The following is a 14,912-nucleotide window of genomic DNA, read 5'->3' as shown; positions in this document are numbered from 1 at the left end:
TTAACACAGCCTTTATCTGGCAGCTTTCCAATTTTTTTTCTTCAAGCAAACATTGAGTATATCATGTGCAGTGATGGCCCCCTTTGTACTGTATATGAAACAAAGCAGCAGTTTTTTGCTTTGCACTGTAGCTGTTCTTGCAGTTTTGCTTGGGTTTCCATCTGGTAAAGTATACCGCGTAACTCTCACCAACAAATGAACTCGTCATTTTCCCCATGCAGTGCTTTTTATGCCTGAAAGCACGTTGATGGCACCAGCGCATACTTTGTGACAGTAATGCTATACTGTGTAAAGCTATACCCTCCTGGTTCTATTGTTTGGCCTTATTTCCAGTGGTGTTCTATTTGAGTGCAAATGTAGGAAGATGCACATCTTTGAATAGAAAACAACTATCAGCATATTATCGTGTTCCCAGTGTTGCATTTTGCAGCCGGTTGTGTGTTGTTTTCACCTCTGTGTGGCAGATGAAAAATCATGATGTAATGCTTGAGCAAAACAGGTGACGTAATGTGCACTGCAACACTCAACCTGCTGATCTTTTCCTGCATGGACTCTATTCAATGCTTTTTAATACAGTGGATGCACATAGAGCAAAGTCATTTATTTATGCTTATGGAAGATATCAAACAAAGAAATTATATAGGATGCTATAGGAAGCTCAGGCAAGTCTTTGTATATTTCAACAACACCGGGGTCTGCTATTCATCACCAGAGCCCCCCCTCTCCTCCTCCTGTTTGTCTTCTCTGCTGGCATGTTACCAGGCAAGATACAGCTCCCGATGCCGTGCCTCTCTTTATGATTGGCTGGCTGGGTTGCGGGTGGGCGTGGCCTAGCAGCCCATATATAAACATTGTTGCAGGACAAACCGCATACTTTGGCAGCTGCTGTGTAGATGAGGCAGCGTAGGGGAAAGAGGTTACCAGATGGTTGTTTTTGCAGACAATAAGCCTTCAAATAACTATATTCTACATCGACATCGGACTTGATCAGCACCGTTGTCATATACACTGTAAGTACTATGTCACAAATTGCTTATTTTGCAGTTATTTTGCAGTTTTAACAGCTCTAAGCTACCGTCAAAGATCTTCATCCTGTAAACTTGTACTGTTCATATATTCCGTAACAATGAATACTTAAAATGCATCTTACTTATGTTGAAGTATTACTAAATTATGTTTAACTTAACTACTGCCGTTTATCTCGAGTTTGAGTGCTTATCTTTTTGTTTTTGTCTCCTCATAAACAGTTAACCACAGGATCAGCTGATACTGTTTAATACTGCAAAGAGGACAACCATGCCCGCTCTCTCTGCACCCACTGGTATCAGCAGCTCAGCCTCTTCTCCAGTGGACAGCAGTCTCAGGAGGCTGTCCTGGAGTAAACTGGTTCAAAGGATGGCCGATTTCAGCACATCTGCCAACAGCAGCAGTATTGACTCCGGGTCCAACAATGGCAGCAGGAGTGATCTCTCTGACTCAGGTAAAAACCAATGCAAATGTTTCGAACACTTAATTCTGAGTGAATTAGCCTTTTCCTCTTTATTTTTTTCCATGGCTCCAATGCTAACCCTATTGTGTCTTGACAACAGGGTCAGATGTCTCCAGTGACCTGTCTCACTGCAATGAAGACCTGTTTAATGGCCCAATGGAGGAGACCATCCTGAAAGAAGTAGTGGACCTTATTGCAGGAAGCCTGAGAGACTCCAAAGACTCCTTACGATGTACCAAGCTGCTCATCCCCGACAAACTTCTGGAGCACATTGGACAGGAGCTCCTTCACCTGGCAGCTAGCGAGCCCTGCGGCTTAAGGGGGGCTCTCGTTGACCTGTGTGTGGAGCAAGGGACCATCTGCGAGAGCATGGCACAGCTGTCCGTGGACCCCTACCTTGTCCCCACCTTTCAGCTGACTCTGGTGTTGCGGCTGGATTCCAGTGGGCTGTGGCCCAAGATCCAAGGACTTTTTAGCACAAAGTCTCCTTCCACTCCAGTCGTGAGAGAAGCGATTAAACTTAGCACTGGTTTCCGAGTGATTAAGAAGAAACTGTATTGTTCCGAGGAACTGCTCATTGAGGAATGTTGAGAAATGTATGGGACTGTCGATATTTTACTGTCTGCGTTTTTTACAACGCCCAGTTAAGCTCACAGAAAGGGCCTTATTACTATAACTCCATGTGTATGATGCCTGCCTTCTGAAGTGTAAGGAGGGACTTTGTCATTGTGTAGCCTTTTGTTCCCACTGTAAGGGAGTTTATGGTACCTGGAGCAGGTGTCACGTTTCAAATCACAATGTGTAACCATCATGGTATAAGTGGTAAATAGGCATTTTGCAAGTATCAAAGCGCGTACCTCAGTTTCTATTGAAACGCACAACGGCAGCTAAGCTATATGATTATAGTCACTGAAGACCATTGTGTTGTTTTTTTTCCTTTGATACATGCCAATTAATTGTAATGTACGCCAAGTGATGAATTGTTCACCAGGCAAGTTGTTAGGGACCCTAGTGACCGCTTGATTAAAGCGCAAAGGCTCACCAGTGCTTACATTATGCAGTTTATGTGCAAGCTACGGCTAAGATTTGATCTTGTATCTTGTGTAGACCTTTCCTGCTTTAAACTTTATTTATTTGACATTCAAATACTCATAACATTGCACTGTTTTTGTACTTCCATGACTGCAAATAAATTATTATTTTTTAACAATTCTCTCATCTGTTGTCTTATTTCTTGAAACTTGTCAGATTAAGATCATCCATTTGTAGTTTTATATCCAGATTCTGTATGAGGTCAAATATGATTTTGTTAAATGTAGAGCTACATATATAAAGCTGTATGCGTACCCTTTGACAAACTGCCAGAATACTAATATACCTATAGATAGATGGATCAGCTGACATATGAGCCAGACATTTTCTGGCACATGCACAACAATTACAAAGTTGCAAAACTGAAGAAAGTTAAAACACTGGCAAGTTAAAATTAGAAAGCGGAGGTGCAACTTCTGCTAAAAACAGCTGAGTACATTTGCAGTGAGAGAATGTGACACTGTTAGTTCCTACCAGGCGCATGTTGCTGCATGTCCCCCCCAAAATGTGAACGTGCACAAAGCCATGTTCCCTGTTCCCAGCCTCAGCCAGCTCACTGGCAGACTTTACGTGCGGGATGTGCTGACTGAGCTTTTGTCTCCACGTTCTGTGCTCGTCCTGCTCTGAGCAATGAGTCACGTCCAACACGTTTTAAGCATCCATATTTATTTTCATCTGGGAGTAAAAACATGGTGGAAAAGGTGAGCAAGAGCTGTTTTGATAATCATTTTCTAAATAAATAATACAGAACATGAATAGCATTCTATAAACATAGGTGTGACAAAAATTGCTTTTTCCAACAGATGTTCATCAGAGACATTGCGTTCAAAAACTAGAACCTGTTAAAGTCCCACTTGGTGGGGAGGCACATCTCTCAATCTTCTTGGCTTTTATTGTGAAGTGCCATCAGGTCACAGCATATTATTCTATCCTGAACACAATTAAAAGAGGCAAAGGGACATTTCATAATTGTTATTTCACTCACACACACACACACACACATAGACAAAGACAAATTTCAGGTGTTCATTGTCTGATAAACCCTAGACATGAGTGTATGTTCATCAGAGTTTTCACATTATTCCTGCATAGTTTCAGAATGTGCATTTGAAGTCAAATCAGCAAACCCGACTCCTCCGACTCCTCTCCCTCGCTGATTTGACTGTGTAAAAGAAAAGAGGAAGCGCTCAGTGTGGTATCTTATAAACTGCTACATAAATAACATCTGTACGACTATATCTAACCTCACTATTTTCCTGTTCCAAACTGTATTCTTGCAAAACCATAAAGTGACCACTGCTGGCTCCCATTCAAAAACTTTTTGGAGTTTTTCCAAACCCCTATCTTGTCAAGAGGACAAGCTATTTTAAGTGTTTTTCCCCTATTTCAAAACATTATGATAACATTATATTTTAATTTCACATTCCAGTTTGTGTGGTCAATTTGATGCATTCGGTGCTGGTTTGTTTGTGTTGCTTGCTGAGTCATCTTCAGTCTCCAGATTGTTAAAGCATCTATTTACAGCCAATAATCTTTTACAGCCAATAATCTTTTACAGCCAATATTTTCTTTGTGTTGACTCTGGAAAGAAGGAAAAAAAAAAAAAAATCATGAAAACATTTTCACTTTGTGAAATGAAAAACAAACATGCAGCTATTGATAATAAAATATGTTCAGAAATAAGAAACATGTAGAGAACTTGCTTTTACTTATGAAAGCAGCATTAACCGTGTAATGACGCTGTGATCTCGGACAGCTTGGCGCAGCTCGGTGTGCGAGCCCTCTGTGCTCTTTGGTACAGATCGTTGTCTCCAAAATAGCGGGCTCTGTAAAGCATGCCCTCCTCTGCAGGAAGTAGAAACAATTAATGAGAGGTATATGAGGGGAAATAAAAATCAGACAATGTTTTTCCCAGAACTGGCAGAAACAACAATTAATATTCATGGTTGGATAAATAAATAAGCCCAATTTGTGTTCTTGGCAAACATACTCTGTTGCTTCTCCTTCCAGCAATTGTTGCGAAGGTTGGAAACATAATCGTCCTCCACCGTCCGCTCCAAGTTCCTCAAATTCAGTCCAGTGAACTCTCTGGAGAACTGCTCCCCCACATAATATGGCACCTTCAGGTTCTCAGTCAGCCTCCTCTGTGTGTAACCTGCTGACCTGCGTGACGATAGGACGAAAGTGTGGGAGAGAGATCCAATGACTAATGACAGATGACAGATCTGGTACCCGTCTGTCTCTGTTAACATGAGTCATGGCTGACAACGGCTCGCAGAAAGTGTATCCGAAACACAAAGGCAAGCAAAATGGAGGGAGGCCAGACAAATGGAGCCAGCAATCCTTGCAAACACAGAAGAGTTCTGTGATTATTTGGAATTAATTGAGGCAGCATCAAGATGTTCTTTTCTAAATCAAACAAGAAAGTCATTACAATGGATCTGTCTCAGGAAGCAATGTAACTGAAAGTACTATGAAAGTAAACATTTGGTTAAGCTATAAATCAGTGACATTCTCGCTCTTACAAAAATAGCAAACAAATATAACAATTATGTTATATTATATTAGTGTTGTTATTTAACATTCTTCTTGGGCAGGTGTTCGGAACACGGGATCACACTCACGGCCTGAAGCTGAGGCTGTACGGGGGGCTGTTGACCATGATCTGACTGAGGGCCGACACAATGACAAGGATGATGATGGGCATGACCTGCACGAAGAGAGCAAGGCCTCCCTGCAAAGAAAACGGTTCAGTGTCAAAGCCCCACAGCTGAATCAATCACTTTGTTTTAAGAAAAATCTCTGAAAGACACTTGAATATTACTGAATTTCACCTCAAAGGAAAAATGACAAATAACCCAACGTCGCCCCCTGCTGTTTAAGAAGAACTTTACATTATTTGCACATCTTCAGTTTGCAGGAGCTCTAATAACAACATCAAACTCACTTCCCGCTGTCGCTCTCTTCCCTCTCGCCTTTGGTAACGCATCCGCCCATTAGTGTACACATTAGCATTACCTAGATCAATGTAGCACATGTAGCACTTAATAGACAGATCACAACGAGTATGACAATGAAAACACTGTGTCTCACAAGCTTTGGCATGAAAACACAAAGCAGCGTCACTTACTTGATGGGTAACCTCCACCAAAGAACATGTTAAAGAGGTCTTCAGGTGAAATATCTGGCTCAAAGTTTCCGTTGTCTGGGCTGTGACTTGACGGATGCCTCTTCTCGTCGCCACATTGATCATACTGTTGTCTTTTGTTGGCATTACTCAGAAGAGAATACGCATTCCCGATAGCTGTTGGGAGCGAAACATTTAAATTAATCAATTAAAATGAAGTCAAATTATGTTTTTATCATCATTAATAAGGGCACCTTCTGTAGCCATAATTACAGCCTCTATTCAGGCTTTCTGCACTAACGTCAGTGATGAATGAAAGCTCGTGCTGGTCACCTTTAAACGCCTCTGTAGCACCAGGAGCGTGATTCTTGTCTGGATGGAACTTCAAAGCAAGTTTTCTATACGATCTTTTGAGTTCATCCTCAGAGGCGTCTGCCTGGACCCCGAGGATTTCATAGAAGTCTCTACATTGTTTTATCCTGTGTAGAGAACACGGGGTTCTCAGTGTCAGCTGTCGTATCAAGGCTAAAAATACGTCATACGAGTCTTGACATGATCGTCAGCCTTACCTCCTCACAGCGTCTAGCTGGTCTGCCGAGTAGGATTTTGAGGTGTCTGAAGACTTTTCTTCAGGTCTGGTATCCTCGCTGTTGCTCTGCCGCTGTCGAGGCCCTGAGGCCCCACTGAAGTCCGAGTGGCCGCCTTGTCGAGGTGTAAATCCATTCTTTGCTATTAGCTCCAGTAGTACTAGAAGGGACACAATAACAGTGTTGTGAACATAAAAAGATATTCAGACATGCATTCAACAGGGGCCCCCTTGTAAAAGAGATTCTAAATCTAAATGGGATTATCCTGGATGAATAACGGTTAAATAAATTAAATGTATTTTTATTGTAAATGTGTATTATTGGTCCTCTTGGCCCGGAGATGGGAGGGTTGGTTAAAGAGATATTATTATTGTAAATTAAATGACACATAAACTGGTTCCCTGGGATCTAGGGGTCTTTGTGCTGCTCTGCCACTCTTGCCCTGTAGTCAACAGACTTTCTAGGCTTAGCCATCTAATGGAAAAGCAACTGACAGCACATCGAGGACAGCGTTTCACCCAAAGAACATCTGTTTCATGTTGAGCAGGTGCACAGAATAATGCATGCACAATAGCTACAGCAGGATGCTGATTTGTCATGAAATTACAACATTATGGCAGCTAGCTCGTTAGCTCCCAAAAGGCCCCGGCTACATGCGCTGCAGAGCTCATCCAGGATGCAGGTGATGCTGCAGGTGATGATGCTGCAGACCTCCCCGGCTGAAGCGCCCCCTTTCCTACAGGCTCGGCCATCTTAACACTCACCCTTCGCTTTCTCTGTCGGGAAGAGCCTCTGCGCCTTGCCCAGGAACCTCTGCGCCTTCTCCGGCTGGTCGTTGGTCAACGCCGCGGTTGCAATGTCGATGCAGCGCTCGGCTTCGTCCCTGTTTACCTCCATTGCAGCGGGCTGAGCGGACTGGACCAGAGGTAAATACGGGCGCCTGCTGATGACGTCAGGCAGATGCTGCAAATAGAACGCCCGTCAGTTTTCGTCTTTATTTTTGTGTTGTTTTTTGCTGAAAGCTGACGTTCATATACGTTACGTCTGCACCACTGATGTATAAAGAGAGGTTTGCATGATATGAGAGAGTCGACTCTCTGGCTCTTTACCCCACTAGATGGAGACATAACGTCTGTCTTTAACTGTGAAAACTTGTGTATGTGTGTCAACCCTTTTTTGAATTAGAATCCTGTACAACATTTGCAACTGTCTCCTCAGTTCATAATGGAGTGAAATTAATCTCAAAATAGTCACAAATGTGCATTACGTGATCTACAAATGAGAAATAAGATTTAAAAATTGGGACAACGATTAGTGCGTATTCCCAAATGTGCAAGTTCCAACAAATACCAACCTGTTTGAACCGTGATGTACACACATGTACAACAGTAAATGCACACATCACAACCTCAATGAATATTAATATTTATGTGCACATTATTTTTTTTACTAAGGTCTGATAATATTAGCATTCGGAGAGTTTCCTGTGCATACAAATGTCTGCACATAATTGTTGTATTATTTTGTATTTATTTACAGATTATTAAATGTGTGCGCATGGATCGCCTGATACGCACGGATCCGTTTTATAAGATCAGGTTACATTTACGCGTGGAGACCATGAGTCATATGGTGGAGACTATTTTCACGGTCTGCAGCTCCACACACATCCACAAATGCATGCTGCGTTTAGGTGCTAGTGGAAAACGTGGCCATCTGGTCGATTGGTGAAAACTTGAATAATTTCAAAGTGAGAATGACGTTTTTCTAAAGTGATGTCTGAAGATTAAAACCCTGTCGGTACTTGGCATATGTGAGAGATACGTAGGTTGAACAGTACATTCATGTAATATAACCTCCTATATGGATTGTTAACTAATACAAAAGTACATGTTATCAGTAAATGGTGCAGTGAACACTCAGGGCATACACTGTATATGATGAGATTATAGTTTTGAGGGATACAATCTAAACTGGTTGCAATGAACAGTGGTGACAGTTGTCCTGTGTTTTATATGTGAAACCATTGATTAACAATTATGCTATTAAATTAATATTTTTGTTATTGTATAATTACTGTATCATCACCATTATTTCATCACTTTTACTAATCTTTATTTTTACCATAATTTCTCAATTTATTATATGCCTCTTATTTTGATTGCTGTTATAGAACGATATTGATGAGGTGCATGAAAAGTAACGTAATATTATTTGCAGCAGTGTTAGGAGTATTGATTGAAAGCGTGATTGCTAAAACAGGGAAATAAATAAGTTTATGTTCATAATATATATATATATATATATATATATATATACTTTTGGATATATATTTATATTGTACATAGTCGTTAAATGTTTATACTAACATCTGTTATACTTTTTTTGTTGTCCTTATTTTATTTTTTATATTGTTCTTGTTTATTTGTAAACTTGTGTATGTGCGTAGGTTGAGAGCAAAGTGAAAACCCGGAGTCAAATTCCTTGTATGCGTAGTGCGTACGCATACATGGCAAATAAATCTGATTCTGATTCTGATTAATTAAATCAAATCAAATTAAATCATATAGTATTACATTATGTAATGTAAGGCATATTTGTGACCATTTAGAGACCAATCTCACTCTATATGTCTAGACAGTAGCTGCGGATCACCAGAGACGGTACATGTATATCTGGCAGAAGAATGAATAAAAGGTGAACAGCAGATAACCAGGCAGCCAATCAGAGTCCGAGGTTGAGGCGGCATCCGTGCGCTGATTGGTCGATCGCACCTCGCACTGCTTCTACTGATGCGTTTGCTGCGAAGCCAGCGACCACTCTCTCTTTCACCGGTTGCAGTACTTTCCACACCTATTCCTCTCCCTTCAACAGCCGGAATCTCTTTCCTACTCGTCTGCTTCTCTTCGGTGAGTTTTTTTTATCTTCGTTAAGTTACTCTACAGGTGTAATGTGAGCGTTACGCAACGCAGCAAATGTCGAAGCCGTACGATGGGAACATCGTAGAAGTCAGCATCATCGATACATTACATCCTCTTCCTCTGCAGCGCAGCGGGCTTTATTCCGCTTTTATCACTGAAACACGGATATTACCGATTTATCTTGTCGCTGTTCTTATTTTTATTCATTTTTTCTTTACCGCCCAGAGCATCAAGCACCCAAACCGCAGCCACGATGACGGAGGCGTTGGTGAAAAAGCAGCACAAGTCGAGCAACGGAAATGTTCTTCCAGAAGCCACCAGAGAAGACGTGTTTGACCACTCATACAGAGAAAAAGACGGGCCCAAACCTCCCTCGACCATCGTGTGGACAAACGTCGTTTTGATGACTCTGTTGCATATAGGTGCCGCTTACGGCGTGTCCGTCATCCCTTCAGCATCCCCTTTGACCTTACTTTGGTGTAAGTAAATTCCTACCTGTTACAGTATTTTTTTTGCAAAGGGGTGGGTGTTTATTTTTGGCCCGGAATACAGTGATTTATAACGAAATCACAGCTGTTATGTCACCACCGAAAGGTGGGTGCGCGGATGTTGTGCACGCTCCTCCCAGTATTCTGCATGTAGTGGGATTATAGATCAGGCCAAATATCACCCGAGCTTTCATGTCACAGCAAGTCTTTTAAAACTGCGAACCACACAGCGGGCGCTTCTCATGAGATGAACGTATACTTCTTATTAACAACAGAGACCAACTATCATGTTTGTTATTTTATAATTAAGTAACAATAGGACAAAGAGTGATTACATAAGCTGCATTCTGCTGTATTACTTGACAAAAAAATGTCCTTAGAATTCATTGGAATATGTATTTTCTATGAATGTTAAAACCACAGAGGCTGCCCTTATGCAAGCATGAAACGCTTGTATCCATTCAGTCAGCATCCGACATGACGCAGTTACATTACCAAGTGACTGTCACAGCTTCATGTAACTTTCCATGTTTATTTAAACTCTCCTGAGATAAATAGACTAGTACAAACCAGTTCAGTCAGAGGCACATTTGAATGATCTTCAGCTACACGTACCGTGCAGGAATGCTGGTGTGATTCATTTGATTGTGTTGGGGAGATCATCTTGGAACAAATTCCCAAAATATGTTCCCTTTGACAAAAAGGAAAGGCCTTGTAAGCTAAAATGAGGTGAAACAATTGCAATAGTAATAATTTCAGCTTTTTGAATGACTATTTTACTGTTTAGTGGGGCGATCTGCCCTTTAGTTACACATATATAATAATGTAACATGGATGACTCACTTGCAAGAGATCACTTGTTGCAGGATTATTCGCAGACCTAACACTGACAGTACAAGTGTACAGAAAACACCTGATGCTTAGATATTGCAAATGTGCAGTATTTTAATTGCTAGCAGTACTAATTACTTTCTGTCTTTGTCCCCACAGCCTTACTTTGCTTTTTCATAAGTGCTTTAGGAGTTACTGCCGGAGCTCATCGCCTGTGGAGCCACAGATCCTACAAGGCCACATTACCTCTAAAGATCTTTCTTGGTTTAGCCAACTCCATGTCATTTCAGGTACACACACTCACCTCTGTAATAACAGCAGTTTTCATTACCGTGTAACGACCACGTTGTGTCTGCAGTGTATGTAATCTCTGTGTTTACCTGAACCCACAGAATGATATCTTTGAGTGGGCTCGAGACCACAGGGTTCACCACAAGTATTCGGAGACAGATGCTGACCCCCACAACGCCGTCCGGGGCTTCTTCTTCGCTCACATTGGCTGGCTGATGCTGCGCAAACACCCCGACGTCATTGAGAAGGGAAAAAAGCTGGAACTCAGTGACCTGAAGTCTGACAAAGTTGTAATGTTTCAAAGGAAGTAAGTGGCTTCAGGCAATGATTGATTTTACACCTATGGGAGGAGGTAGTGTGTAGCGTGGACAGTATACAATCATAAGTGTATTTCGTTATTTTAGTCTCTGGTGTGTCAAATACAAATATAGAGCAAAGAAAGACCGATTGAACTTGTTAACCCACCGCTGCTGCAGACTTGTGTCTGTGGTCCTTCTGGTTTAACAAGGTGACAATTACTAACATGTCTGTCGTGCATGTTGAGATCGGTTCACACGGTCGACTTTAAGGAAAACTGTCACGTTGAAGAAAGATGGCGCGGGAAAAAAATCCAACGTCTGAGATTTGTGTGTTTATGCCTTACTGAGTAAACAGCTCCATTCATTCTGCTCTCCACCCACTCTGTCTCTCCGACAGGTATTACAAGCCGTCTGTGCTGCTCATGTGCTTCTTCGTCCCCATGTCCGTGCCCTGGTACTTTTGGGGGGAGTCTCTGTGGGTGGCGTACTTCGTCCCAGCTCTGTTGAGGTACACCTTGGTGCTGAACGCCACCTGGCTGGTCAACAGCGCGGCTCACATGTGGGGGAACAGGCCCTATGACGAGGGCATCAACCCCAGGGAGAACAAGTTTGTCACATTCAGCGCTATAGGTATGAAACGCAAATACATCATTGAAACAGGAATTGTTAGACTCATGACTGTCAGGAAAGTGTCACCTCTAGAAAAATACCATTCAATTTCGCAGGATCACTTTAAGAGTTATGCGTTGCACCTGCTGCCTACATTTGGCTGCACAGTGGGTTCAAGAGTCAGTGCGATGTATGTCAAATAGTTACGACCTAAACCAGTCCGGCAGCCGATAACGGTAAAACGGTGTGCAATATCACAAAACAAATGGCCGACTCATTTAAAGGCCGATTTAAACATTTTTATTTATTCTGAAGATCACAGTTATTCCCACTGGATCCACCCACAAGAATGCTAGCGCCTTGAACAACCAATAGGAGTCACTGGTGCGGAAACAATGGATATTTTAAAAGACCTGGATGTTCTAAGATGGCACCCAGTTCTTGAACGTTGTTCACCAAAAATAGAATTAAAAAACAAAGAAAAATTGTATGCTTCAGTGGTTTTAGGCTAAGCCGACTGGCTCCTTACTGGTAATGTACTAATATGAATGTTGAAGACTTTTTATTCCGAACTGCACTTTCTGAACAAATATAATCTAATTTAGGGAAAACAAAAAAGCGATCTCAGAGAGCGGCAGACAGAAGGGTCTACCTAACGTACTCTGCTAATGTTAGCTCCACAGGTTCTTGCGTAGAAATGTTTCGATGATTTGCTCACCGCTGATTCCCTTGTAACTTACAGGTGAGGGATTTCACAACTATCACCACACGTTCCCCTTTGACTATGCAACAAGTGAGTTCGGCTGCAAGTTGAACATTACCACTTGTTTCATCGACGCCATGTGCTTCTTGGGCCTGGCCACGGACCCCAAGAGAGTGTCCCACGAGCTGGTCGCGGCCCGATCACAGCGCACCGGAGACGGAAGCCACCGGAGTGGCTAAGGTCGGCGAATTGCGGTCAGCTTCGAGGGAAGAACTATCGACAAGAAGAAGCTTCACAGCCCTTTGACAGTTATACATTTCTCATCCGCTGAAGATAAAGGTCATCTTCATGAGGGCCTTGACAACATTTTGTAGCTGTAACTAAAAAAAAACAAAAAACGAAGCTCTTTGCCTTGGTTTCTGTTCAGACAGACCATGGTCTTGCAAAGATGCTTTAGACCGGAAGTAGAAACATTTTAAACGTCAACTTCATCCTCTGCTGTTTTTGCCACTTTTGGTGCGCATCCTTCGTGCAGGGTCAGTCATTGTAGCCGATCATTTTATGTAAGTATTACTTAATTGTTAATCAAAATAGATAAGAAGTGGAGCTGTGAAAATATGGAGTAACAATGTTTCATCTGATAAGATATGCTACTTATAGGAGACGGTTGTCGTTGCTTGTTTACAGCCAGTTTGTTGCCGTTCTCATACGCGGAGAATTCACTTTTTGAGCGCTTTAAGATCTCGGAAAAAAAAAAAGGGATGAGAGTTTGAATGATGTTGTGCTTTAATGAAATATGGCACGTGATGGAAGAGTGAGGGAACGTGTTGCAGTATGTACCCAAATATGTAGAAAAAAAACAAACGTACTGTGTTTAGTCTGTGTAGTAAATGGATCGAGTATTCCCCAGACAATATAGGTGAGGCATTCATCATTAAATACAAACTGCCCTTCAGTTTTACCAGTAAGATACATTTGAATTTAGAACCATGCCATGTTTAATCAACGTCCTTGTGTTTTTAGTGAATATATCATAGTGCCAAGAGCGTGCCAATTGTCGACATATTTACAAGCATCCTATTGGTCCACGAGAGCACACTTAAGTCGATATTGCTTCTTCAGCCGGCATCATTGTGGATGTTTTTTTTTTAACATTGTGGCATCAGTGGCTTTGCATCCTCTTTCATCCAACACGTCCCGTCTTTTGTCCAGAAACATCTGCAGCAGAGATCTCATTGGTCGATGTAGCAGCCAGTCACGTGACAGTTCTGGTGTTGCAAAAACAACATGCCACCCATGCATGATGATATACTGTCGTAGGTGTTTGTGGTGAGGTGTTTTATCGGTGACTCTGATGATGGCAGAGCCGTGTCTATTTTTGTAACGTACTGTGGAGCCGCATCGCTTTTTCGGATCATCAGAACTGTTGCCGTGGTGATTTCTGAGACGGGGCCGGGTTTCCCTTTGATGTCCTGCAAAGCTGATCGTCATTGCTAAATGTCAGGTGCATCAATGTTAATGCTCATCTTCAATTCTGGTGTGCGGAATGCTTTTATTATCTTATTTATGTATTTATTTAGTTTTTTTCCCCCTTATTGACTTTCAAGAACGATTGCTCTAATAGCAACCAGTTTTTTCCACTCCAACATTTGACAGTGAAATAAATCAAAAATCTGAGCTTATTTTATAAGAGTCAGGATATAACCTAATGCCTTATGACTTGCATCCATTCCTGATCTTCTTCGCGCCAAATCTGACCACGGTCCATGTTTACAGGCTGAAGCACCAGATGGAACATTGTTTTTATATTCTGAAAAAACACATTCAATTTAGGCAAATTGACAACATCGATCGACAAAAATAAAGTGCTTTAAATTAAAATAGAGGATCGAAGTTTATATTCCAAGAATACAAATGAAAAAACGCCTGCTGCAAAATGTTCAATCAACAGATTTAATAACCTGCAAAAATATGGGCCCTGATGTGCCGACTAGTTCCAACCCACCGGGATGTGAGAGCATCATCAGAGCACTTCACAAGCCATGCAAACAACTCCTGCTGCCCAGAACCAACATGTTCCTAATGACGGGATCAAAAGGTTGTCAGTCTGAATGATAATGTCAACTCTCAACTGTACTCTATTCTGAAATAAAAATTCAACAATATTTTCAATACACACAATTAACAGTTGTTGCTCCTCTTTTGTTCTGTTTTTATTCATTGTGTCTCTGATATAAATCCGCTCTGCAAGAGAAGCTTTGGTTTACACACACACACACACACACATACACATAGATTATTCCTGTAAAGCTCCTCTTAAATGTGTTTTTTTAAATTCAGATTCTGGCACATGTGGACCTTAGTGCTTAGCTTGGCTAATGGCTGCAGGCCCATTACAGTCGAACAACAGCAAGCCACCTGCAGCAAGCATTTAATCCTGATTCTGTGAAGAAGAAAATGCTGACAGGGCTGGAT

At 41.7% G+C, this 14,912-nt stretch overlaps 3 protein-coding genes across 4 annotated transcripts; 2 read left to right on the top strand and 1 right to left on the bottom strand.

Annotated features, from left to right (window-relative positions):
• Nucleotides 1–852: 852 nt before the first annotated feature.
• On the top strand, nt 853–2,701 carry LOC142944523 (DNA damage-inducible transcript 4 protein-like). Its single transcript, XM_076085674.1, has 3 exons — nt 853–1,010; nt 1,248–1,480; nt 1,590–2,701. The coding sequence occupies exons 2-3, from the start codon at nt 1,297–1,299 to the stop codon at nt 2,078–2,080; spliced, it is 675 nt and encodes a 224-aa protein (XP_075941789.1). The 5' UTR covers nt 853–1,010; nt 1,248–1,296; the 3' UTR covers nt 2,081–2,701.
• Nucleotides 2,702–3,232: 531 nt separating this feature from the next.
• LOC142944521 (dnaJ homolog subfamily B member 12-like) lies at nt 3,233–7,196 on the bottom strand. Of its 2 annotated transcripts, none has more exons than XM_076085672.1 (9): nt 7,060–7,196; nt 6,278–6,455; nt 6,042–6,187; nt 5,712–5,885; nt 5,529–5,599; nt 5,206–5,315; nt 4,572–4,744; nt 4,285–4,426; nt 3,233–4,162 (listed from the first exon to the last, which is right to left on the bottom strand). In XM_076085672.1, exons 1-8 carry the CDS (start codon nt 7,190–7,192, stop codon nt 4,305–4,307), a joined length of 1,107 nt encoding a protein of 368 aa, XP_075941787.1. In that variant the 5' UTR covers nt 7,193–7,196; the 3' UTR covers nt 3,233–4,162; nt 4,285–4,304. The 2 variants fall into 2 exon arrangements, with proteins under 2 accessions (XP_075941787.1, XP_075941786.1); XM_076085671.1 differs by having other exon boundaries at nt 4,310–4,426.
• Nucleotides 7,197–8,746: 1,550 nt separating this feature from the next.
• Nucleotides 8,747–14,618, top strand: LOC142944522 (acyl-CoA desaturase-like). Its single transcript, XM_076085673.1, has 6 exons — nt 8,747–9,204; nt 9,442–9,695; nt 10,695–10,825; nt 10,928–11,133; nt 11,523–11,755; nt 12,477–14,618. Exons 2-6 carry the CDS (start codon nt 9,470–9,472, stop codon nt 12,674–12,676), a joined length of 996 nt encoding a protein of 331 aa, XP_075941788.1. The 5' UTR covers nt 8,747–9,204; nt 9,442–9,469; the 3' UTR covers nt 12,677–14,618.
• The last annotated feature ends 294 nt before the right edge of the window (nt 14,619–14,912 follow it).

This window comes from Anarhichas minor, unplaced genomic scaffold, assembly GCF_050575085.1.
Source record: "Anarhichas minor isolate MPS153535 unplaced genomic scaffold, ASM5057508v1 ptg000256l, whole genome shotgun sequence".
In the NCBI taxonomy this organism is placed as follows: Eukaryota; Metazoa; Chordata; class Actinopteri; order Perciformes; family Anarhichadidae; genus Anarhichas; species Anarhichas minor.
This window is presented reverse-complemented; position numbering and strand designations above follow the sequence as displayed.

Bases quoted from the DNA above. Each gene is read 5' to 3' on its own strand.
- LOC142944521 (XM_076085671.1), bottom strand. From the start codon at position 7,192: ATGGAGGTAAACAGGGACGAAGCCGAGCGCTGCATCGACATTGCAACC. The intron at 5,886-6,041 runs GTGACCAGCACG...CGCTCCCAACAG, and splicing joins TGCTACAGAGGCGTTTAAAG to CTATCGGGAATGCGTATTCT. The intron at 4,163-4,309 runs GTTAATGCTGCT...CCTTCTTTCCAG, and splicing joins GATCACAGCGTCATTACACG to AGTCAACACAAAGAAAATAT.
- LOC142944523 (XM_076085674.1), top strand. From the start codon at position 1,297: ATGCCCGCTCTCTCTGCACCCACTGGTATCAGCAGCTCAGCCTCTTCT. The intron at 1,481-1,589 runs GTAAAAACCAAT...TCTTGACAACAG, and splicing joins GAGTGATCTCTCTGACTCAG to GGTCAGATGTCTCCAGTGAC.
- LOC142944522 (XM_076085673.1), top strand. From the start codon at position 9,470: ATGACGGAGGCGTTGGTGAAAAAGCAGCACAAGTCGAGCAACGGAAAT. The intron at 10,826-10,927 runs GTACACACACTC...CTGAACCCACAG, and splicing joins CCAACTCCATGTCATTTCAG to AATGATATCTTTGAGTGGGC. The intron at 11,756-12,476 runs GTATGAAACGCA...TGTAACTTACAG, and splicing joins TGTCACATTCAGCGCTATAG to GTGAGGGATTTCACAACTAT.